The 25700-nt window shown below is 49.6% G+C and overlaps 1 protein-coding gene across 4 annotated transcripts in view; it reads right to left on the bottom strand.

The window, feature by feature from the left end:
• Ziz (dedicator of cytokinesis protein Ziz) overlaps positions 1 to 25700 on the bottom strand; it is a 171035-nt gene that overhangs the window by 128110 nt on the left and 17225 nt on the right. Inside the window, exon 1 of one of the 4 annotated variants that reach the window (XM_084595169.1) lies at positions 5326 to 5478. The exons of the other annotated variants lie outside the window; for them this stretch is intronic. Coding sequence (XP_084451295.1) covers positions 5326 to 5409 — 84 coding nt within the window. The 5' untranslated portion in view covers positions 5410 to 5478. Of the gene's footprint in view, positions 1 to 5325; positions 5479 to 25700 lie in introns of those variants that run through there. 4 annotated transcript variants of the gene reach the window in all.

Below are 25700 nucleotides of genomic sequence, written 5' to 3'. Positions count from 1 at the left end.
CGGACAATGCTGGGAGCGGATGCGGCGCCACGTGCACTCGGGTTTCTGAGAAGTAAAACCACTTGTCAGAACCAGCCTGTGGTTTCTTTGCTGAAGAATAGAAATGTACCTCCTCTCCTCGCCGTTCCCAAGCTTTTCCCGCCAACAAGTGATCACGCCCAACGAATGAATGCCGGACCAGTCAGTGCTTCAGACCATCAGTGCAGTGATGTGTTCGATTGGATGCCGATACCTGAGGGGCGTGCCCTGGATTTGGTTGGTCAGCATCTTCAGAGAGGGGCTGGACATAGGGGGTTTTAAGGACGCTGCAGAGCACGAAATGTCGCTCTGGGCCCTGGGTAAACGGCTCATCCAGTCGCTTCTCGCTATGAACTCTTAACGCTTGCCATTTTGCTGATGTACCCTTCTTTTTCGTGTAAATAATCTTGTAAATAAGTTTCTCAAAGTGCCATTAAACCTGCTTGTACATATTTCACCAACTTCGAAGATTCAATCCTACTTCAACCCCGAGTCTCTGCACGCTACCAAGTGAAGGCCGGGTCGACGTAGCCCCAGCGTCACGACAACACACACTTGGTGTACCCAGATGCGCATAGTTAAAAATTATAAAAATATATCAGCACATGTAAAACGCCCCCATCACACGCACGTGATGAAACCTGCCGACGCACTATCGGTTGTGCAACACTGGTCATCTCTTTTTCTGTCAATGCGACAGACATTTTACTGACACAAACATTTTGCTTCCGGTTAATATGGCAGTTGTCAGTTCTGCGCCGTCGTTGTCCACTTCTCCTCTTTGTCTCGTCTTTGTTGCGCACTTGTATTACTGTCCATCGTGTTGTAGATCCATTGCGCACGGTAGGAAGTTGATGAAGGCGACCACACGTAGTGCACTGCCCAAAAGAGCGGCAGTTAAACATGAGGGGTGGGCACCTGAAGTGATGGCATAATGGCCTAGCTAATGCAGTGGAGAGCGAAGCTGAGCAGTTCGGGCCACCGTGGGACCGAAACCCACTCGCTGACATTAACCGATTTATCTTGTTTCAAGATCAAGGATAGTGTTCAGGCAAATAAACATTAGCGAAACCCGAGAACTGAGGGGCTAATTAGTGCCTGCGCGCTTAAAATCGAGCAACGGCCTCCTTTTTACGCTGCATTCACGCTTTAGCAGCAACAAAGCCCATGTTATTTCCCTCAGTGCTAAGTAAGGCAAAAAATGTAAACGAGTAAAGTTAAAGCATAGCAACAGCTTCTTTACAGGAAGGACACCTCCACCAAGACTTAGTGGAGGGGATGACGGCGGAAGTGAAAAAGGAAGAGAAGGAAGTACCCACCGGGAGCACCGTATCATTAAATAATTCGCATTCCTTCCCTGACCCAGTCTGCTTTCATCCTGTCTGTTAAACTTATATCAATCATTTTCCATTGCATAGTTCCCTGCACACTGATTAAATCAAATGCCAGTCCTTTTCGATAGCCTTCACGTTTCTGCCCGGAAGGCTACTACCGGTTAAAAAAAAAAAAAAGGAACAACTGTTAAACACTTTCCTCTCGAGCCTTGAGGCATATGTCGGCAAAACGCTACTATTCACCGGACACTGCCTAAAAAAATGCAGCCCGTCATATTCTTCTTGTCCTAGTTATTTCACATCCGTGGTCTGAATCTGCGGTCACTACTGGGCCTGAGTAGGCACATTCCCTTGCCGCTTCTAACCCTCTCCTGCCTACAGCGAACTGTTGTTGCCTTCAAAAATTGTTGAGAACTGTTTTAGTTTCTTGCCTATAATCATTTTTAAGCCCACTTTGCAATTCATCCCCCTGTTACTATATATGGCATTGTCATCATCAAATGGGAGGTAGTAAAGTAAGGTGTAAGTGAAGGAAATGTCTGAACAGCAAAGCCAATTAATGAACGCATGCAAGATTTTCTTGAATCCAGCCCTACGTTACGGCACTACTACAACTCCCTACGATGGCCATGTATGCTCAACGGCAGGCTTTTGAATGTTCTTGGCGACTGAACCGACTAAAGAAGGCTCCCAATACTGTATTTGCAGTTCCAATAAAAAATATCATCCCCCCCCCCCCCCCCCCTTCCGTTTATGGCAAGCTAGTGTTCAGAGTACTTCGCGTTTCCCTCGCATAAGGAGGCTTCCGAGTGACGGCGTAATGTACGGTTTGGGCTAAATGGCCGAGGCAAAAAGGTAAAGATTCACTGACCCAGCATCGACCAAGAGCCGTTACAGGCACGCCAACGACACGGCCCGGCACGCCATCCCACAACCGGGGCAGCGTCAATAGCGGCCTTTCCGTGAGTTAGAGGCCACCCTCCCAGCTAGTTTCCAGCTACCGTTATCGCACTGTCGCCACTCGCCCGCCTCAAGACTCGACCGACACGCACGCAAACAGAAAGAGGCGGCGACGACGATCTTGCGACCCGTAACCGCACACTCTGAAACGACAATGGATCCAGTCTTGATCTCGTGAAAAAAAAAAAAAAAAAAAAGAAGAAAGCAAAAGCATAGTAGCGAACAAGCGACAGAATAAGAAGAAACTCTACGGGACAGCGCTGGGCCACCATGAGCACGCAAGCCGCCCGCGGAAACGGCGAGCGAACACGCAAGCGACGCCATCATGCGACCACAACGAAATAAGTGCGCATAGCGCCCACTGACAGCGGCAGGGATACGGAGTGGCGGAGAAGGAACCACGAGCGACGACCGATGACACAGGCGACGGCAGAGAAGGCAGCAGCTGCCCGCTCGGAAGAAGCAACGCAGATCGCAGCCGTGGATGGGATGGGAAGCGGGGAAGAGGAGGGCGTCTGCCAAACATCAACTTCCGCCCGAATGTTTGGCCGCTAAACGCAGAGCAGGCGCGGCGGAAAAAGAAACAAGAACGGCCAGGAATGAAGGCTGCAGAGGATGTTATGGCATCCAGATGCTGAAATCAGCAACGAGTTAAGAAAGGGTGGGGGGCAAGAAAAGCTCAACGCGGGGTCGGTGGGGTGATGCCATCTCTCTCTCTCGAAATGCTTCCATGTGTGTGTGCGCAGCATTATATGAGCAGCGGCCAAAACAACGCGTGCTAAACACTGCGGAGGAAGCCGACGACAGGCGCGCAGTGATGATGACATCGGAAAACGGATGCGACCTCTGCAACGACGTCTCCTATCGGCTCAAAGGCGATGAGCGACCAGCTTCGAACGGCAGCCGTTAACAGACGCGATGCAGGCGGCAGCGGCGAGGTCGGCGCTACTGCTACTGTTGTACGCCGGGCAGCGCGGTTAGCGCTCTTAACTTCCATTTATGTGCTTACGTTAGAACGCGAGCTTGCGAGCCTTTTCAGACCCTACAGGAGCGATTAGACGATTTCAAGCACGGCTGTCAGCACTACCAACCAACGCCCGTAGAAGAAACAACGAACGGTAAATAGCAAGCTACACGAGTGCCAAACCGCTTCGGAATGCGCACAAACTAGCACAACTGGACACAGCTAATTATCATATTTCAAATGAAGTCAACAAGGGAAGAGACTTTACTCTTGAAATATATGCCGACTGTACCGGACCTTTCAGAGTCAGATGACCCTTTCAGGGTACGAACAGTGCCGGCTGAAGGAAGAAAAAAAAAAAAAGAAAAGACAGCTTTCGTCGCATAGAAATCTACCCTTGTTCTATTGAGTTGCAAAGTTTCGTAATGACAAACGCCTTCGTTTTAGTAAATTGCACCATTATACACACTTCCCTCTAGCCCTAGCTCAAGCTGTCCGCAACACGCAAGAAGGAAGACAGATACCACATGGCTGTGACCCGATAAACAAACATATATGCTATCCTGCGGCTCTTGAAAGCAGTTAGCATTCCACTGTGAGACGCCACGCCCTGGCGCAGGAAGCTACGAACCAAATGAAAATCGGCGTACCGAGATGTTGACTGGCGACATGAGAGTTGCACGCGTTCCTCATTTTCAATGCCGCACCGCCCTTGCTTTGCTGCGCTTTGCAAACTTGCATATGGAATGGCCATTACGCAAGAAAAAAAAAAAGAAAGAAACGCCGAAAGATCGAGGGCGAGATCCATCAGCGCAAGGCAGATCAATACAGCCCGGAAGCCACACCCAGATGCCGACGCAGATAAACAAAAATACGCACGCACACACTCACAGAGCAACAAACGAATGGACCATGCCATACACAAAACGGTTCTGAAGTTCACCTAATTTAAGATAGCACCTCCGAGCAAGTACCACAAATTTAACGTCATTAGTGGCAGGAGAAAGCCTCTGCGCCGACTTCTTCTGGTTAGTTTGTTTTCTTCCGAACAGTTTGAGCAGATCTCAGTACAGAATGCATCTAAGCCGAATATCAAAACTACGGCTTGACAATACTACAGCCATGCCCCAAACGAACGCGCGCCGTTAGTCCTGAGGAAGCTACACGACCCCCAAAGACAAGCATACGGGGTGCCAGAGAAGCTGTGGAATCTGAAACACGCGATATCGAACACGAATCGACACCGCGTCCAAGGCGGAATGCGGCTGACACGTATCCGACGTCCAGCGCGGTACAAGATATCGAACACATGACCAGCCCCTCTCTCTTCCCGCGCAGGATGTGAGACACGCGAGAAAGCTTGCGCACGACGTACCGCTACAGTCGTATCGGTTTCCTGCGATGACTTGGACTGTGAGTCACGTCGACGAAAACAAGTTTACGTCTACGCAACCGAAGCAACGAACTAGAATAAGTCTTAACCTTAACCACGCCGTTTGGGCAACCGCATAATTACAAGACGCACAATGCCATTAGGGGAGAATGCAAACGTGCGCACAGCTACTGGAAGGGATACTTTGTTGAGATGACTCGCCTTTCCCGTCACAACACTGCGTTTAAACCACTATTACGAGGGGAAAACTCCATAGGTGTGTCACGCGAATCGACGTGACCGCGGGAAAAGGGCGGCACTATGGGCAAGACGCTTATTCTGCAACCGCACTCTTCTCTTCGTACCAACGGGGCAATAAATTCCGCAACAACGCCGCGTAAAACGCACATCACGCGCGATACAGACCACAGAACGCAAACAAAGCGAGCAGCACCGAACAACAGCCAGAGCCACAAAAGAGTGCCGCTCATTCAACGAGACCGCATCGCCTGCGCACCGCAATAAAATGACGGGAAACAAAAAACAAAACAAAAAGATGACGCAAGGCTACGCAATGCACATAAGAGCGAGAACAGAGGGGTAAACACAAAAGAAGGAAGGGAGAGACAGAGGCGCCTCCATAATAACAGGACGCGAAGCGCAGGCTGCTCGCTCACTCTTCGAATTCCGCGGCGTCGCGGTCCGTCGGCGGAGTCTCCCTCGGTGAAGGACACGGCTGCAGAGGCGACGGCAAACACCATTGTCTCCCCTCTTCTAGGCGACTGCTCCGGAGGGACCGTAAATCCCGCCGAAGACGTCGGGAGAACAGGAAGGAAAACGCAGAGGAGGCGGAGGGTGCGTGGCGGTGCCGGCGACAACGCTCAGGGTGGCGCAATCCGACCGGCGACGCTGACAGCACAGCACGCAGCTTTATCGAGCACACCACGCGGGCCGCGTAGTACAACACAGGGGATCGCTTGGAGGAGCCGATCGCATCCGCTGTAAAAGCGCTGTGCGCGCACAGCGCTACACAAGTCGCGGCAGCCGCTGCCAGTAGCTCGCACCACCGCCGCCCATCGACGAGGACGGCCGTTGAGGCCGGCCGGCGGGCGAGATCAGAAACATGTGATCGGGCGGGCAGCGAAAAATACACGACAAACACACTCACGCACGGACACGAGACTGCCGACGACACGAACACGGTAGGAAGACGAACAAACAACGAACAGTTCGTAAGGGGCGAAGAGAAAAAAATGAAAAGCTTGGTCAAAAAACCCTCCGGGCGACTGAGGCTCTGCTTCCCACGCAAAGCGGCCCGCAATGGACTCTTCTCGGAAGAACCCAGCCCAGCCAAGCCTACGACGACAGCCGTCCGTTTGTCGCTGGGAACGAGCCGGCGCAAAGCAGCGCGGCAGGTGCGAGGCAGCGGTTTGCGTTAAGAGGCGGAGGAGAAGTGAATCGAGAACGCCTCTCTCTCTCTCCCGACGTAAGACATGCGAAGTGAGCGAGAGAGAAGCGGACAGAGAGACGGAATGGGGGGAGGCCCCTCGGTGGAAAGAGGACACGAGACCGCTACCCATAGGAGTGCAGGAAACGAAGGGTTGCTCTGAAGGGAAGACGAAGAAAAAAACAAAAGACAGATCTAGTAAGACAGGTCCACGCATTCATTCCAGGGAAAGGATTACACAAATGGTGTGAGTCACGGCGGCACGCGACGACAGAAGGAGAGAGCCGTGTCATGAGCGGGGTTACATACTCGCCAAACTACAGCACTCCCAGGCCTGTCATATGATCATTTCATGCAAACATGGAAACCGAAGAGTCGTCCTCTGACGTGATCAGTGACTGTATTTCTTACTCGAGTGTCAAGTGTACCAATAGCCAGTGTGTGTAAGAAACACAAGACATGGAGAAATTTGGACAACTACTAAACAGAATTACGGCGTGGATGTTTCGCAACGCTATGGTTCGCTTTCGGCATTCTGCTCCCTGATCGGTGAAGTTGCTTTCCAGGGCTTCCTGCTCCAAGAGAAGACTAGAGTTACTATACAAAGACGCAAACAATGTATACGCGCAAAACTCATACCACGCGTGGACACGGTCAAGTGCACGTATGTGGTTATATTGTGTATGGGCAAGTGAAATGTGAGCACGAGTGGGAAAAATGAATTTCATCGCTGGGTGGCTGCTGCGTATTCGGTTACAGAAAGAGCACAGGCAGCACGACGAGAACGTGAAGGGCATGGAGGAGTCACGGAGTGTGCATGAACCACCAGACGGCCAGGAAGAAGAAAAAAAGAAGTAACGACCAAGGGCGTCAAAAGTAGGCCTGCCCTCTTGCTCCGCTTTCCACACTCTTGGAAGAAGTCAACCAGGAAAGCAAACAGGGTCCCATCGTCGTCCTGTCTTTCTCCGAGGTCTCAGGTCCAACGGAGGAGGGGGAGCGGTGCGAGCCTCTTCAAGCACTCCCCCATGTCCCTCCATTCCTCCGATCCGTCGCGCGGGAATTGACCCTATTTCGCGGGTAGCACCCGCCGGTCGCACTTTATCTTCGGATTCCGCCAGCATGCTTCCTCCTTCATCGCAAATGGCGCCGACACACATACGCACCCACAAACAACACACACACACACACTCAGCCAGCTGATTGGGCAACGGCAACTTGCAATGTTCTCTATAAACACACACAAGGTCGGCGCAGGAAGGGGGTGGGGGGGTAATGGCTCGCTTGGAGCTGGTCGGGAAAAGAAGCAGCACATCCTGCTTCTGGAGCCAATCTCGAGACCAATACACGGCCCCTTTGTTTCCTTCCTCCGCAGGCGTTGCTGCCTAGTCAGCACTCATACTCCGCCGATCACAAGATTGTCTCGCATCCTTCTCCCCCACTCCGTTCTCATTGTATCTACCCATCTCCTGCAATGCGCGGCGCCGAACAACCCCTTGCTCCGCAACCACTAAGGGCGGGGCAGTTAGACCCGCGCCCGCACACCGAGACGACTCGGGAGCGGCGCAGCGTGCGCATGTCTCGCGTAACGCGCCTCCAAGAAGCCGAGTGCACGCGCTCCGTGACGCGGGAAAATTACCGCCGCCGCAGCGAGCTCGGAGCGAACAAGTTCACCTCGTGAGAGGAAAGAGAGAGGTCGCGGGGATAGAACGGGCGATCAGCGGATTTTTGGAGCACGAATGGCAATGGCAATCGACTGCTCCAACCACGGCGAGCTACACGGCCAGAAAGCGAGCGTAGGAGAAAAAAAATAGCATTAATAAAAAAAAACGGCGACGCTGAGGAGGCTTCGGATATACACGACTCGATACTGCTAAGGGTCTCCGTCGAGCTAAACTTTTGTGGCTTTTCGCTGACTGCTTCGTCTGCGGCTCCCGCACAGACAAAGCTACCAAATACAGGAGCGCAAGAACACAGGTTACACGGGAGGTTGCGGGTAAACACAGGTCTCCGACGCGGTTGTTCGCCGGCTCAAGAGCAGCTTCCCCCGCTGGGCATATTATGCTCACCAAGAGCAAGGTTAAGGACGCCCAACACAAATGGAGACCGCTTCTAGAGGACGAACGTAATTGAGGGTAGCGAGTCCCACGGGGGTGCACGGAGGCCACAGCCGCCTGCTGTCATGCCCTCGACGTCGTCTGATGATGACCTCATCTCTACACGACTCCGTCCGCGTAATGGTTCTTCGCGTTTGGACTGAGAAAGAGGACTGTACGACTGAACCTCATTCGCTCTTTCCTCAAAGCGTTGGCAGCTTATCTAATTATGCGAAACAGATACACTTTGATCGTATACCATTCCCAAAGCAAAGATTGCTGCAGTGATAGTTTCTGTTAAGGAATATGCACTGACGACGAAAATTCGGGCATGAAACGAAAAGTAGAGGATCCAGAAAATTTGTTGCAACATTTCGTTTAATCGCGTTCAACTCGATTTGACCACATATGATTCCGAATTTCAAAAAGAAAATAAATTGCGCTACAATGCAAAATGGTCCCATTTTAAGTCACTGTTTTCTTGTTCGTGGAAGCAACCGTGTCTCTTCCTCAAGTAGATAGCGAAATACAAGGTAATATACGCCTAATTCGCGATCACAATGTACGGGCGAACAGTTATGGTAAGAAAGAAAATACATATGTGCATTTTTCACATCTGCTACTTCATGTCCCATCTAAGAAATCATAGCTTCGACAGTGTAGGTATTCTATAAATAATTAGATAACAGGTCCACAAGTCTAAAAAAAAAATAATAATAACGACCACTGAGCTGTACCTTGAATTTGTGCTTGTAAGCGGACATTTAGATTACCTTTAGTAAAGTGCTTAAGTCCATCAAGAACGCTTGTCAAGATACGATACAGGCTAAGCGGCAAGTGCGATACAGAGGAAATGAGACGTTTACCGTGGAGCATGCCGAAGCAGTCCAGCAGGCGCTGCAAGACCAGGCGCAGAAGACACATACAGGCGCCCCAAAAAGTTGTCGGAGCGCCGAGATCACGAAAAATTGGATTTTTTTTCCCTCCTCAGAAGCAATGAGGATGGATAATGCTTGCATCACTCAGGACACGGCTACATGTTGTTTGTTTGTTTTGTGGGGTTTAACGTCCTAAAGCGACTTATGCTATGAGAGACGTCCTCTGCTGTTGCTCGACCAGATGCCTGCACAAAGGATTCGAGATGTTGGACTAGGACGGACGTATGAAAGCTAACGGGTAATAATCGGCCAAGTTTAATTCGCTACAGTGGCTGCCCCAGTGCGATATATGCGCACTCCCTCAATTCTACCCACAACTCAATCAGAACAGCAAATGTTCCTCGATCCTTTGCGAACACTTAAAACTGAGTTGTGTGTGACGTTAGTATGTAAACTGGCATTGCAAGCTCTGTGTGCCCGCATTCAAGTGCGCTATCATTCGTTGTAATCTACCATCCTGTACCAATCCGTATGAAGTAGTCGCCAAATACAGCGAGGCATCCGATATCGCGAAGAAATGTATCTATGTGGGCCAAGTAGCTGCGGAGGATAACAGCGTCCCTCAGAGAGGAATTATCAGGACAATAAAAATGACCTGGGATGCGCGTTTGGCGCGTACTTCCGAGATATGGGCAATTGTCAACCGATGCCATTCAAAGGGAAAGTACACAAAGCATATATGCTATCCCGCTTCAGAGTGATCGCGAGCAAAGAATGATAGCTGCCACATGAAAAGGCAGACGAACACAGCGAATCACAAAATACGCACACAACTTGAATTGCATTCTTGCTGGGGAGAATTATACTTTCCGCAGGCAATGAGCAGCAAGCAATGAGCAAGCTCAATGAGGCAGCGCCGCCTTGGCAAGGGATGACGTGGGGCCACAGCCAGAAGCAAGGCGGAGGTAACGAAAGAACCACGTGCCCATTGTTTCGCAGATAACCTATAGTCATCCACTGATGCCAGCAACGTGGTGACGTTCGTCTATATTGCACAACCTCGAGCTAAGAAGCAATAAAGGGACGCTGTACGGCACTCCGTTGGCACCTGTTTCGACCGGCGGGCATTGTATACTCGCTTCCGTACCACAAATTATCCTTACTTAGGCTATACAAAACCCGCACTCTGTATATCTTACTTCTCATGACGTCACTTCCTACTCCTAACTTGGTGGCACCACTAAGGGGTCATATAAGGTATACGCGAATTTAACGCTGCTTTTGAGTTATGGCGGGCTCTACACTGAAGGAATACGTGGCAGACATGCCATTAATTGAGTTACTTTTTTAATAATTTGTAATGTAATGAATTGCTTTTGGCAGTAGATGTAGTTAACTCCTTTCGAAATTACTTTTAAAAAGTGCGCCGCTGCTATTTCAAGAGACAATACAGCAGCGAAAGCAGGAACGACGTGTGGCAAAAACATATATAGGCCAGCGTAACGAATCGGCAAAATGAGGCAGGATTGAGAACCCTGTGCCTGAGGCCTCCCGTGTGGATATGTCGCCGGGTCACTTAGTGCGGCTATACTATGTGTAGTTGCAACCATTCCTCAAACAGCAGGGTGGACGGGGTAGCTGAAGGAACAGGTGGTGGAAGATGGCAGGAGTTTAAAACCAGTCGGAAGTGCACAGCGGCCCTCCCTGTTGCGTCGGCTAGAGCACAGTGCACGCGGTGCCTGGTTGCACTCGTCACCACAGGGCGAGAGAGGGTGGGGGTGGAGGGAGACCGACGGAAGGGTCCCTGGCGTGAGCATTACTGAGCGCTAGGTGCCGAGGTCGAGTCTTGGGACCACGGAAGCGATAAACCACCTATTGCTTCTTGGAAGCTTTCAAATGGTAGAGACGGCTCCTGGCCAGTAAGCCGCTGGGTTCGCCATTCATTGTTCGACAATGTTCCTGTTTTTTGTTGTTTTGCTGCCGTGGTCTTATTTTTGCAGTGGCACGTGCACTAGAAATGAGGGAGAGAATAGTTATCTGGGACGAAATTTGGCGGGAGGACAAAAGAATGTGTGTGTCGCGTGTGGAGAGTTGTTTTGTTTACTTACCTTTGCTTAGTTTTTTTATGGATGAAAACTGGAAAGTAATTTAAACGTAATTGAATCAATCGATTAAAGTAATTTTACTTTAATTCAAATACTTTTTGAGCTCAGTAATTAGTATGTAACATTAATTACATTCCAGCAATTTTCATCGAAGTAATTAATAATGTGATTTAATTACTTTTCGAAAGTAATTTTGTCACGTATGCTATCTCGATAATTTGCGGCTCTTTAAACACCATGCACACGAACAAACGAGCCACTCTGGCTTGTGCACTACGAAGAACGCGACGCCGAAATCTAGATGTGGGCAACGTTACGCCATGTGCCACGCTGCCCCGCCCACTGAATGCGAGCTCACATCAAAGGGCGCCGAACCGCGAGAGGAAGGGCTCTTCGAGCAACCAATTAAGTTTACCTCGGCGCAGCCAGCAATCGATACTGCGACAGCGTTCACAACAAGAGAAAAACTTGCGGTATTTGATACAATAGCATTTGCCTATGCTATCAACTGTTGATAAGCACTAGTATTAACCAGTTGCTAAATAGCAGCCCTCATCAGTAATCCAAGTATCAGCAATATCAAGTAGGATGGGTCAAGCAGCAGTTGAGTTGTATGCTACAGGTGGGATTAAAGTGCTGCTTGCGGATAGTGTTTAACGGTCGAAAGCGACTCAGGCTATGAGAAACGTTAGCAGAGGGCACCGGAAATTTCGACCATCTGGTGGTCTTTAACGCGCACTGCATCGCACAGCACGCGGACGCCTTGCTTCTCGCCTCCATCGAAAAGCGGCTTCCGCGATCGGGATCCGATACCGCACCCTTGGGTACAGTAACCGCTCGAGAGTTGTAACCACTAAGCCACCACGGCTTGACCCAGGACGCAGCGGGGATTTTCCGGAATGCTTTTTTGAGGGTACAGCCTCAAGCTTCATGTGACCACAAAACGTCCTTCGCACCTGTAAATTATCCGGAGATCGATAATAATAAAGTCAATAAGTAGTAATGATTCATGATAATTATAATTTGATGAGTCACAGTCATCGTTAGCCATAGTCATCATCAAGGTTAGTCATAGTTAGTCATAGGTATAGTCGTGGTTAGTCGTAGTTAGTCATAGACATTGTTACAGTGTCTGACTCTGACGCCATGCCAGCTCAACGTAGATGGTGCCACTGCAAGCCCAAAGTTGTCTGAACACGCCAGGCCAGGCGTAGGCGGAAGTCTATGTACAACACAACGCATTAAAGGGGTGGACACAGGCGCGTAACCAGACCAGTTACAGAAGAGATACGCTTTCACATTTCCGCATTTAAGGAGACTTATAGTCCCCCCTCCCCCCAATTATTCTGTAATCCCGCGTGTTGTCAAGTGAGTTGAAGCAACCGGCCCTTTGAACACGATTGGTTTGAGAGGCTGATTCCGTTCAACGTCACGTGACCTGGTCAAACGTCGATTGGCTGGCGGGTGCGTGGCATGCAGATACCACATGACTTCACTCGACCAATAGGAGATTTTTGCGAAAGTGGCCTCTAATGACAGTGTGTTAAAATACCATAAAGTACAACAAGCTTAAATCGCTCACAGGCACCAACAAACCGCACGCGTTAAGATGGCGCCATACTAGGTAGTATGGTAGTAACCTTATGGTCAGCATTCAGAAATTCAATTTAGTTACCTTACTAACGGGCATTCGCAAGCGTCAGCATCAGTGCTGTGTTTCGCTCTTTTGAAAGCGAAGTTTTTATGGTGTCAGCTGTTCAAGCAAGAAGCTTCCTGCCCACCTGAAGAATGGCTTGGTCGTCATCCGCATGGAATGACGTCATCGCATGAGGTGTCACTCATGTAACCCATTCGTCACGTTATAATGCGTCTCATAAGCAGCTTCGTGTCATTCGGCCCCACGACTTCCTCATAGCTAAGTTAAATTCAGAACTGAAGACCCATTACTCAACAGCATACGTGGAAGACATTTGATGGCTTACAGCTATATTTAAAAAATCTCGACACGAATTCGGACACGCAATCTGTCCCGCGCAGCTTTTCATGTCGGGCTCAGGATGGATATGCTTGCGTAACATTGCGCTTTGCATACACAACAGTTCTTTTTCCGTACTATGCAGTGTTCCCTCATACAAACGGAGAGAGATCCACTTCCGCTCCGCTCAGAAAGATGTGCACTACATAAAAGCATACTCTCAAAGCTGCCGTTTCGCTGGTTTTCTTTTTTTCTTTTTTGAAGGAAGACGGGAGGCGATCAAAATCAGTGCTATTATCAACCGGAGGGGGGGGGGGGGGGGGGTTAGAACCTGACCGCGTTTCAGGCAAAACGCAATATGCCTACGTACTGTGCCATGACAGGAGGTCGAAATTATCCGTTCTCCGCTACGGCATCTCCCTCATTGCCTGTATCGCTTTGGGACCTTAAACTCGGTAAGCAAACTAAATTGTGGAAAGCCGCATTACCAATCCCACCTATCGTTACGTGCCGGCGATATAATAAAGAAAAAAATTACTTTAGCGCTGAGAAATGATTCCGCTTTTTCAGTGGGCGTTAGTTTCCTGTCGCAGCAGAATAAAGGAGAGATATGCACCCACGCATTGCTTCCACTTATGCAAAGCAGCACAGAACCCAAGCAACGTATAGAAACGCCAGAAAACGCCGTAGTCCTGCAGGAACAAGGCGACCAACGAAAACCATTCAAGCGCATCTTACGCGCGACTTTCGCGGATACCTTTTTCACACTACGCCCGGCGCATATCTGGGACAGCCCATATACGCGTTGCCGGCTTTCAGTCCTTCGGAGAAGGAAGCAACATTCGCGCCGGTAACCACTACAGCGAACGCAAAGGCAAAAGCAGCCGCGACACGCGTGCAACGAAACAGGAGCAACCTTCGGCAGCAGCAGCTGACAACCGGCCACTTCGCCGCGGCACAGCCGGTCCTTTTCAAGCGTCCGCGTTCCAGCGACTGGTTCGCCGCCTTCCTACTCGGCCTCGACAGCAGAACAGCGAGAGTTTAAGTACACGCTACAAGCGAAGACCACTCGAGTGTATGAGCCCTGATAATGGCAACGTGTCGTTCACCTCGGAGATAGCACGGTAAACACTTTTAACAGCGTACAGCCGGTCTCTCCTATCGCACCCTGGACACGGAGCGCAGGGGGCCTCGACAACGCAAAGGCTTGTGGCGCGTGCGTAACACCTCGCCGATCGAGTGTAAACAAAGCCCCTACTGACGTGCTGCCGTACGCGTAGCAATGGTAAGCCGACCTACTAAGGAGCGACCACCGATAGCCGTCTCCTCCCAGCCCATACTTTTTTCTAAGAGCTACGAACAGTACTTCCGGAACGGTAGCCTGCATGAAGCAACCATCAAGTAGCCTGGAAAGCCTTCCTCATGCATTTCTCCGCTTTTATTTATAGGTAAGAAAGAAGCAGTCGGTAGGTTATCATTCCTACAGTTCCCAATCAGTGATGGTTATTCGCTATCACGTAACAATTTGACATACAACGTCAAAAACTGATATAACGTTTACGTGAAGCAAGTCGACTAGTATTTGATGTGATGCTTACATAGAGGCCCACTGTTTGTACCGCCCGTTAATCGCATGTCGCCTCAAGGCAAGGCGAGCGGCTGTATATCAGAACAGCTTCGCTACATGTATATAAACTCCAGCCCCTGCCAATCTGGACAACGACGAACATCCCCAAGCACGAGAGATAAGCTACTGGGAGCAGTGTAATTCAGCTTGCTCCACAGCTTTGCATACACGATGAGGGCACTGCCACACCGCCTGCAATTCTCCCACGGCCGAGATAGTATTTTCGGACTACAAACGGCAATTAACACAACGCAAAAAAATATAGAGAGAGATAAAACGGGAACACAGAACAAATAAGATCATCCAGGCAGGCAACCGAAAACAGGAAGTTCCGGTTCGACAGCGACGCTAAACGGTTTCTGCGCCCGCCTCTCCGGAGAGATGAACGTCAGAGCGCACGCACGAATTAAGGTGATCGAAAACGAACGGGTGAAGTGAGACGAGAAGGATATCCAACTCGGCGGCGCTTTTTTTAAAAAAGCGCGGCTGGATCCGCTTCGCCGAGTTCCGCCGTTCTCACGCGTGCACTGCTCACGAAAAAGAAAAGAAAAAAAGAAGACAACTTTTCCTTTCCACGTATGTTCGCGCAAAACAACAAAAATCGCGCCCACAAGACAAACATACACTCTGCCGCAATGTCGGGTGTCCGCGACACGCATCAGGAAAAACGACCGCAGGCATCAACGCAGAAAGAAAAGAGAGAAGGACGCGCCCAAGTTAAGAAAGAAGAGGGAGGAACAACACAGCTGCCCGCGCTGCCTTTTCCGTCCTTTATTTTCATCTTTATCCATTTCTTTCGTCAGAGGCACGCAACTCACCCGTTATCGGGCCACATTGGCTTTCCGCTTCGCAAAGCGTCGTGTTCTTTCTTCCTCCCCTCGTTTTACTCTTTTTCCTCTTCTCTGTTCGGCGCGCGTTAGCCTGCAGCACAGACCGCGTAATTAAAGGTCCCGCCGCAATGCTTTCAGTTCTTTCCAGAGCACAGACGGCAGCGCGCACCCGGCGCTGACCGTTTCTGGGTCACAGATTGCTCGCAGGCGCCGTTTGATTGAGCGCAGTCAGGGCTGCAGTGCTCCTTGTACGTGCCTCCACGCTACTCAACCTGGCCAGCGTAGTGCACGTATATACACACACGTGCACTTAACACTATCCGGTGTCGATAAATCGCGGGCGGCCGTGGACACGCCAGCCCGTGTAGTACGTTTATATGGATGGAGCACCTTGTCTCTAACCCACTGCGGAGCTGTAGCTGTACGTACTACGCACGACTTCAAGTGCGCCGCGCAGCCGTGCCTGGTCAGTATCGTACACGCGCGCTCAGTAGTGTAGGCGCGGTGCAGCTCTGTATTCCGTTCACACAATGCAACCCTGAAGTGTGGCCTGTTTGCGTATACTGATGTAGTACGTGTAGCTACACGAGCTGCGTGCCTATACGCATCTTGGCAGGAAAGCAAGCGATTAGTGTAAGTTTGCGAAGTGGTCTTGTTACACCATTCTATAAATCCGCCGCGCATAACGCCAATGTACACTGTATACACTGCACACGGGTAGGGGAAGGGGGCCTCACAAGACGGCTGCGAGAGCCTGCATGCGGGGTACCCGTTCTGGCCATGGGTTTCCTCCTGCAGCTCTAATGGATTCAGAAGCTACGTCAATTCGGCCTCCGAACGTGTGTATGTACGCGGCTTGGCGGCACCGGGATGCGTCAACCTGGTACTCTAGCGAATTTTGCCACAGCTTCCGGACCGGCTTCTGTTAAATATCTTCGGACAAGCAGCGTCGATCGACCTAGAACATCTGAACGCGCGCGAAACCTTAAAACTAATGATCGCTATGTGAAGCATCGACGGGTGAGAGAGAGAGAGAGAGGAAACGTTTTTTAATGTTAATAATTAGCAGCAGCTATATGACCCGTGGGCTTCGCTGGCGGCAGTTGGCTTGTAATTTAGATTGATGAACAGGCTTGCTGGTCCCTGCAGGTTGTCGTTGGTCAGGGCCGCCTCCCACTGTTCGCGTGTCGGGTATGGCACTACTATTCCTTTTTGTCAGATTTGTCTTTGATATATTATAGACTGTGCGAGCTTTCTCCGCAAAAAAATTCTAGAGGGCACTTTGGACCATTAAAGTGCGACGAGGCGAAATCCATTATAGCGCGGTGGATCGTAGCCCTCCACTACGGCATCTCTATCCCCCTCTCTTCTTTCACTCCCACTTTGCTCCCTTCCTTTACGGCGTGGTACACGTGGAAGAGAACCTCGTTTCGCTATCTCGCCTTTCAAAGATATTCAACGTACCCTGGCTTAATGCTCTTTTACCGACCTTTCCTTGAAGAACACCGACCAACAGCGCACGCGCTAGCAGAAACAAGCAACGAAGGTCGTATTGCTAGTAATGGAAAGATATCAAACAATTACCGCCCTAATGAAAAGTCTGGGTGACGAAATCAGATAAGCCAGAGGCTGAACGCGTTGCGCGATACACGCTCAGCGCGCACAGCGACGATACGCGTCACTGGAAGGACGAGCTAGATTATACTAACAGAAAAGCCAATGTCGTGTCGCTAGTGGGCTAAATAAAGGAGAGGCTGCCAGGAGAGGATACGAAATTCCGCACATATCCCTTCCTAGGCCCAAGCAAGGACCGCACCTGAATGTTGGACTGCTTGGAGCACAGATGCAGGCTCGATGTCAACAACAGATGTCACGTATACACTATAGCGACAAAGCATATTGTTAGATGCAAGAAACAGCCATCCAACAAATGGAAGCGGCGCACCATCTTCCAGAAAAACAACTTAAAGCCACACACACACAAAAAAAGTTTATTAAGCGGTACAGGCTGACGTAAAATGCAAAAAAGTGTTCCCGCCAGGTCAGACACGCTGCACTGCCGTTACGTGGACATTTTGACGCCATATCTGAGAAGCACTGATATGATGATGATGAGATGTGGATGCGCCCTTTGTATCGGATGGGCCCAGTAACGCGCCCTAGATGGATGAAAATTCATACTATCGGAAAGACGCCACCTGTTCGAGGACGGTCACGCTTACAACGTGAAAGAAGTCGATGAGAAGGGCGCGCCTCGCGTGACAGAATAAGCGCGCGAACGACGTTGAGCTTCAACTGAGCAAACGGGTCTTCTTTGTTTATTACACTGGTTGAAGTGCAAAAGCAATAAAAGTGAGAGTGAAGATAAGGAGATATTGATAGCTTGCTTCTTTGCTTTCGGCAGCATGACACTTTTCTCGTGGTATCGCTGCAGTTTCAGATCATATCGACGAACACATTTGTCGTGCACAATGGGCCGCGAAGGTGAGAGGAAGGTAGGTGCAGCTGGTGGCGCGGATGCCTTAGCGATAGCAAGCACTACGCAGGTGTATCGTGCTTCATCAACGAAAACGACCATGCATCTTATACTTCCGTACCGCAAGCGTGGGAAAGTTGGCGGGTCGGCATTTACCGACAAAACGTCGATGAGTGGGGTCGTTGGAGGTACGACTTACACCGCGCGGTTATATTTCTTAGGCACACTACGAGCTATATTTACCAATAATTATTCTAGTGTAATGCTGTACCGCGAAGTTTCGACCATGTATTCTATTTAACGTGCTGAATAGAGGACGTAATATAAATTCGGGTCGCAGAAAACACGGACATTTTTTTGTGTGTTCCGCCTATGATGAAATGCAGTCGGAATTCCATACTGCGACTGCGCGGTTTGTTGCTTGCCTGGACGTTCCGCTCTTGAAAAAGACGGACAATGCCTGTATTACAAGGCATATAACAGTAGACGCCAAATTTTAGAGCGCGGAGCGCGCACTGCAGCGAGTGCTCGAATCAGCGTGTGGCGGCCTCAGTCAAAAGTTCATACCGTTTTCACCGCTCAAAAAGCAATTACGTTAACTTATTTCCCGCTTGCTTTTGCACGTTATCGACCCCATAAAGCAACAAATTTTACTTACGTTACTCCCCGCATAGCCATATCCACGTTTTCCTCCAAGGTCTCCCCGGTACGCGGAAATCTTTACGCTTGGTCCCCTTCGCGATTTCACCTGCAGTACCTGCGCTTATCATTCTTCCTGTTCGCATCCGTGGGAGTCCAGCTAAACATTTAAAAATTAAAAACTCACGCTCATTAGGATAAAAATTCACGCGCAAAAGGTACAAAGCGGCCGCTGATATACGCTGGACGCTTCTGGTACAGTGGCTATTGTACTTCTGGGCCGCCTCATTTCTGTATCTCGTCAGCGGCTAGGTGGCGCCACATGTATAAAAAAAATATGAATGTGATTTTTTGTAGCGAGAGCTACATTGGCCAGTCTCGCCATTTCGCCGTGCCTGTCAGAAGAAGAAGAGGAAGAAGAAGACGAAGAAGAGGAAGAAGACGAAGAAGACGAAGAAGACGAAGAAGGAGAAGAAGACGAAGAAGGAGAAGAAGACGAAGAAGGAGAAGAAGACGAAGAAGAAGAAGCAGAAGAAGAAGAAGCAGAAGAAGCAGAAGAAGAAGGAGAAGAAGAAGAAGAAGAAGAAGAAGAAGAAGAAGAAGAAGAAGAAGAAGAAGAAGAAGAAGAAGAAGAAGAAGAAGAAGAAGAAGAAGAAGAAGAAGAAGAAGGACATAACTCGATAGTTACTAGTTGGTAAAGGCGAACGACAACAGCGAGTTGCTAGAACAGATGGTTCGTTCGAACATTGTGACGGCGGTGTGCACCGGAGGAGTTCGACGTATAGACTATGTCATACCGTTATAGAAGTCTTCTACACCCGAATCAGAATAGTCAACGGCGAGAGGCAAAGGGTTCTCATAAAGCTGAAACCATAGAGTAAACTACTATGGCAAAAGCCATGTCCTTACTTCCAAGCCGAACCTAAGCGTAGCCATCGATGCTGATTGTTCTCGCGTAATTACAGGTTTAACCACAAGCTAAACCACAACTTTTTTTTTTTTTGTCGGACTCTTAATCAGACGTGCGCCCGTAGAAACGGGCAAGACCTCTATAGCACCATCCTCATCATCATCAACACATTGCTGGGTGCTTATTGAAAGGTCACGTTCGTGCCAACTACAGTAATGTCACCAGTCAGTATATCCTAGCGAAAAAACAAAGCAACAAAACAGAAGCAAAGGCCCACGCCAACGCTCTGACCATGAGTTCGGAACGCCTATCACATAAAAGCCAACATAATTATATCGAAGCATGGTTCTGGTAACAATGGGAAAACATGACGCAAAAGCTCGAAACGGAAAAGGAAAGAATAGCTTAAAACAAAGGCATTGCGCGTGTTATTTCGGCAGCTGCTGTCACGCAAGAAACCGAAAGGCATAGGCATGCATGCTCGCTTCGAAAAAAATATCATAAGGGAACCTAACTCCATTCTTACGCACGCGACTTTTAAGAATCAGGAAACCGGCAATTACGTGACCCGTCTGCAATTACGGACAGGTGTAGGTAGTTCCACGGAAGAGGGCAACAAACGTCGACGCATGCGCAAGTTCTCGTTGCACCCGAGTTGCTCCGCCGACCTCGTCCTGTACGCCATCCGTCAAATACAATGCTCCTGACAACGGAGGTAAAATAATAATAATAATAATAATAATAATAATAATAATAATAATAATAATAATAATAATAATAATAATAATAATAATAATAATAATAGTAATAATAATAATAATAATAATAATAATAATAATAATAATAATAATAATAATAATAATAATAATAATAATAATAAAAGTAATAATAATAATAATGTCGGCGCCGCTCGCTTCTCATACAGGCATACACGGCTAGAGCTCCCTGCGGCGAAGGCACTGGCCATGGGCGCGCGTGCTTTTCAAAATGCGCTGCCGCCGCATTATAATGTGGATGGATGGACAGATGTAATATGGGAGCGTCCCCTTTGAAACGGGGTGGTAGCAGTAGCTTAAAGTTGAGCAACGTAAAGAAACGCAATGTAAGGTTTAGCAACAGCGCCGCCTCTCGTCGCTTTTATCATTCTCTTTAAAAGAAAAAAGAAAGAGCGACCCGCATCCACCTGCTGCGCGCGCTCTAGTATAGTAACACACGCCCCCGCATCGTCACATGTGCGGCTGACTTTGACCAGGCGCCGCCGACCCACTGTGTGCCTCTCTACACCAGCGAGCATGGCCACACAGCTCTCTGAACAGGAATAGAAACTTCCTCCACTGGCACGCTTTCAATTCTCGGCTGCACGCCCCAGTAAGAATTGCGCGCCAACGAAGGACGACTTTTTGGTTGCCGAACTGCACTCAACTATTATACGCCACCTCCGTCTGGTTTTACAGACTGCTGCTGCCGAACGAACGATGCTGTTCCCCTAAAAAGACAATTTTCGTTTTCTTGCGGGAAATAGACTACTAAACTCCCGTACGATAACGCGTCTTCGGCGAAAGCGCTTTATAAAGTAAACACGAAAGCGAGAGTACTGCAACAGTTACTAGCGATGCTTCCAAATGCACGTCATTGTGTGCGAGCTCATCGATCGCCGACACAAGCGAGCGCTACTGCCAATTCCTCCGCCGCGTTGGCGTCTCTCGTGCGGCTTGAAGCCGATACTACAGGTGCTCCTGTTCCGTCGACTACTGCGGATACGGCTGCTCCTTGCCGTCCACATGCAGCATTGCATAACATGTGGGAGATGGGGCACTCTAGATCATATTATTTGGGAATGTAACAACAGCCCAGGAGCTAAAGAAAATATAGATAGAGACGCCTGAAAGACCCTGCTGCGAAGCGAGGACCCCGCTCAGCAGCAGCAAGCCATCCGCCTGGCGGCTGAGGCCGTGAAGCAACAATGTATCTTCACCAGACCTTAGTTCGCGAGGCTCCTGAGTAAGGCTCCATCAGGTCTGCGTGCCGGGGAGTCCGAAACGAAGCTTCTTCTCGGTGGAAATAAAAAGTTTTCAACAACAACAACATCGATCGCCGAAAAATTGCGCGCAAAAATCCAGCCGCTGCAGTCTCCTCCTCTGATCGATTCGATGCTTTAAATTTCCAAACCTGTATGAACCAACGGTCTGCACCTCTTAGCAATCAAGAACCCTGCACGTGTCGCGCGATGCTATAACGTTTCGTCTTTCCTCAAGGAGGAGGAGGAAACAACTTTATTTAACGCACTATTAAGCGTCGAGAATGTCCTGGGCCAGGGGCACCACGGCCAACAGGTCTTTTAGCTAGTCTTTCCTTGAGGATGTCGCGTCGACTCGCAAATACCTCTACATTTACGTCGTTCAGAAATTCCAAGCTGACTATTATTTAACGCGAGCTCGTTAGACATGCCGCAGTTAGGTTCTACATTTCCCGTAACACCACCAAAGAGGACATCATAATGAGGGTATATAAAGACAGCAAAACTGAAGGTGATATGCACCACAGGAATTTAAACCGTTATATCGTTAGTTGTAAGGCTTACACCGATAAAAGACCACAAGTTTCTTGTTAACAGAAAAAAAAAAAAAAAGACAGCGAAGTTTCTAGTTTACAGAAGAAAAAAAAACGACAAGAAAGCGAAGGGTTGGGCAGAGGTGTACTCTGATTGATTCGACTAGCGCACACTAATAATAGTCAGATCACGTACAGCTGCCAGCGTAACATTTGGTTTGTAAGAAGGCGCACGCTAAAAAAATCTCAGCGGTGACAACACAGTCAATACGACCATATACGTGGGGGCCGCACACGTCTCGTACGACGTTCGGAAAGTGGAGAAACATAAAACAGGACAATGAATAGCAGTTCCTTAACCAATATGACCACATGTTTCTGAGGATAAGAAAACATTCTCGACCAGACTACGAGCGTGGAACTAATTAACGTTGGGACGCGCGGTGTGCCACGCTAGCTCCTTCGACCTTCCTTCCTTAGCGAATGGAAGAAAGCGGCGGAGAGGCATTTACAAGGCACGCAGTTTCCAGTGCTTTAAGTAGCCGCTCACCTTGATCAACGCTCGTATCTGGTTTCACTGGCGTATTTTTTAATGTGATTTCGTGACAACGAATTCACCTCTTGAAGCCTGCTTCTTCCAGGCCATAAGGCCGGTCGACAAAATGAACCCTGAAGAAAAATCTAGCCGCCGCAGAAAAGAACTCTCAGACCAAATGAGACTGCGAACTCGTTAAGACCACCTTTGAAGCAAAGAAACCCTCCGCACACCCTCGGCCAACTGACCGGGTAGACACCTAGATTAATGTTCGAGGCAGTGCTACTGTAAGAATGACAAAGTATGCAACGAAGTTTACCCCGTTCATTAGTACTTCGACGACCGTATTGCCCTCTATCATCGCCGCCCTGTCTAAATCCTTCCTTATTAAAAGAAGGATATATATATATATATATATATCCTGTCTAAATCCTTCCTTATTAAAAGAAGGATATATATATATATATATATATATATATATATATATTATATATATATAGTGTGTGTGTGTGTGTGTGTGTGTGTGTGTGTGTGTGTGTGTGTGTGTGTGTGTGTGTGTGTGTGTGTGTGTGTGTGTGTGTGTGTGTGTGTGTGTGTGTGTGTGTGTGTGTGTGTGTGTGTGTGTGTGTGTGTGTGTGTGTGTGTGTGTGTGTGTGTGTGTGTGTGTGTGTGTGCGTGCGTGCGTGCGTGCGTGCGTGCGTGCGTGCGTGCGTGCGTGCGTGCAGTGAGTGCAGTGAGTGAACGCAAAACTAAGATAAGAGGCATGAAGAGTGAAGAGGCATACGCGAGAAATCACCTTGCCCCATAAGCTTACTGCGGCCATCGCAAATCGCGAAGATATCTTCTCTCGGCCGATCAGTCAATGCAAACGGGAGCAGTGCGCCGGCTGGACTGACATAGAAGAAATAGGATAACGAAATGCAAGAACCATCTCAATTTAAGCACTGTCGAAAGAGCTAGCGCGTACTTCGCGCCATCGGCTTCCGCAGTTCAAGCGCTTGCGCAACGGAGGCATCCCCTCCCCTGAGCGGGCAAATATTTGACACAGAAATTCGAGAGCACCATCTAATCCTCCTCACTCCTCCACAGTGAGCGACCGCCGTGAGCAGCTCTTTAGGTCGATCTCACACAAATCGTATACCACCGGTGCCATAAATCCATGTCCAGGCCCCTATAGGACGGACAGTGCCCGGTGCCAAAAAGCACCGGTCGCGTGCAGAAACGCAGGCAAAGCGCCCCGTGGCACTACCCAGCAAGGATGCAGAAGAGCGGCAAAGAGAAACGAGGCCCTTAAGACCAGTTGGCAGTACAAATATAACACGCGCGCGCACATACACGCCGCGAAAAAATAAATAACGATAAATTAAGAGCGTGAATAAGTATAGGAAGAGCACAAGACAAGCACCATCTTGATTACGAATGCTTTTTATTTACTCTTTTTCTTGAGCACATTCTCGTCGTTATCGGCTCAGCGGTTACGGAGGGGGTGAGGAGGAGAGCTTGAGCCTGCCCCCTTGGAAGCTCATAACAAAAAAAAAAAAGTATAAGCAAGCAGCTGATCGGGCTAGCTTCACGTGCAGGCAGGCTGGCAGGAACTTTGTGGGGTGAGAGAGAGAGAAAGAGGAATTACGCAGAGGGGAAGAAGCGCTTGGTACGAAAACAAAACACACACGTTCCACGCGAGCCGACCGCACAGACGAGGACGAGATGTTCGCGGGCGGGGGGTCCCGTCTCGGTTCACGCGCATCGCGGCACGCGTCCGCCGCCTCCTCCCTGCGTACACAAACAGTGCCCCGCGCTCTTCATCTGCGCGGTTGGAGTATGCAGCGCACGCGCACGTGCTCTGGCACGGGAAGGCGCCGTCGAGAAGTGGCTCTTAGCTGCGCCTCGGCTCACGCGATGTCTATCGTGCCCAGTACAGCCGCAACGCACGAAGGAAACACGGTCAGCGCGCGAGCCATAACGCGGTAATCCTTTTCTCCGGACAAGTCCCCTAACTCATTAGCCTCCCTAGCCGGCCGTCCGCTCCTCCTGCTTGGTGGACTCGTTTTTGCATGGAAAACTCATTTTCGCTTTACTTTTTCATTTCGTTTATTCATTATTTATTTAACTCGAAAACGGGACGATGCCCGGAAGAAACGGAGGGGGGGTGTCACGACGAAGGACAGCACTGCGCAGCGGTACACAGCGTAGGCGTCTCTGCGCGACCCAGTAGCTGCAGCGCCCGGATATTCGGCGAGAAATATGCCGCACCGTGTCGATCGCGTCGATAAACCAGCGGCAGTTTAGCACACGCGGATTCGGTAACGGGGCCGCGGCGTTGCCTGTCCAGCGAGTGAGCCTCGATCGTTCTGCGTCGGTCACAAACGGGGTCTCCACATGGGTGAGAGAGGCTGTGCCCCGTTTCGAGAAAAAAACATCCTTCGAAGAGCTTCTTCCCCCCTATCTGTCACTCCACAGTATGAGTTTCATTTGCCCAGTTATCAGCTCACCCATTCTCCAAGGGGCGGGCACTTAAGATAGCCGGAATGACACAAAGCAAAAGATAACGACATCTTGAGAGAGCGCTCGCCCCCATGTCTATCACGGTGTTTTCTCTCTCCTATCCGTTCTCCCTACTGTCGCAAGTTCATATATAGGCGGCACACTGCAGATCGCCAGACGTGTTCGCGATATCGGTTTTGGGAAAGCAGAATTCCGATCCAACCGACCACGCCCGCTCGAGGTACTCGCACGGGGGCGGAGGAAGCGCCTGTAATGCGACCGGCTGCGCTCATCCGTATACTGAAGCAAATCGCGAAATCATCAGGGGGTTTTCTACTGTTAATTTGGTAAAGGGCGACTTTTGGCCTGCGCTTACTGCGACAGAAGGTACCTGCTCGGACGGCATGGCGGCAACGGATGTCTTCAGGTTTAGTGTTTATGAAATACGGGTGAGAAAGTGGGAGCACAGCCGACAGACAGCCTGACTGATATAGAGCTGGGTC

This window comes from Amblyomma maculatum, chromosome 2, assembly GCF_055883805.1.
Source record: "Amblyomma maculatum isolate TAMU_Amacu chromosome 2, ASM5588380v1, whole genome shotgun sequence".
NCBI lineage: Eukaryota > Metazoa > Arthropoda > Arachnida > Ixodida > Ixodidae > Amblyomma > Amblyomma maculatum.
The sequence above is the reverse complement of the archived record's forward strand: the minus strand, read 5'-3'. Positions and strand labels throughout refer to the sequence as shown.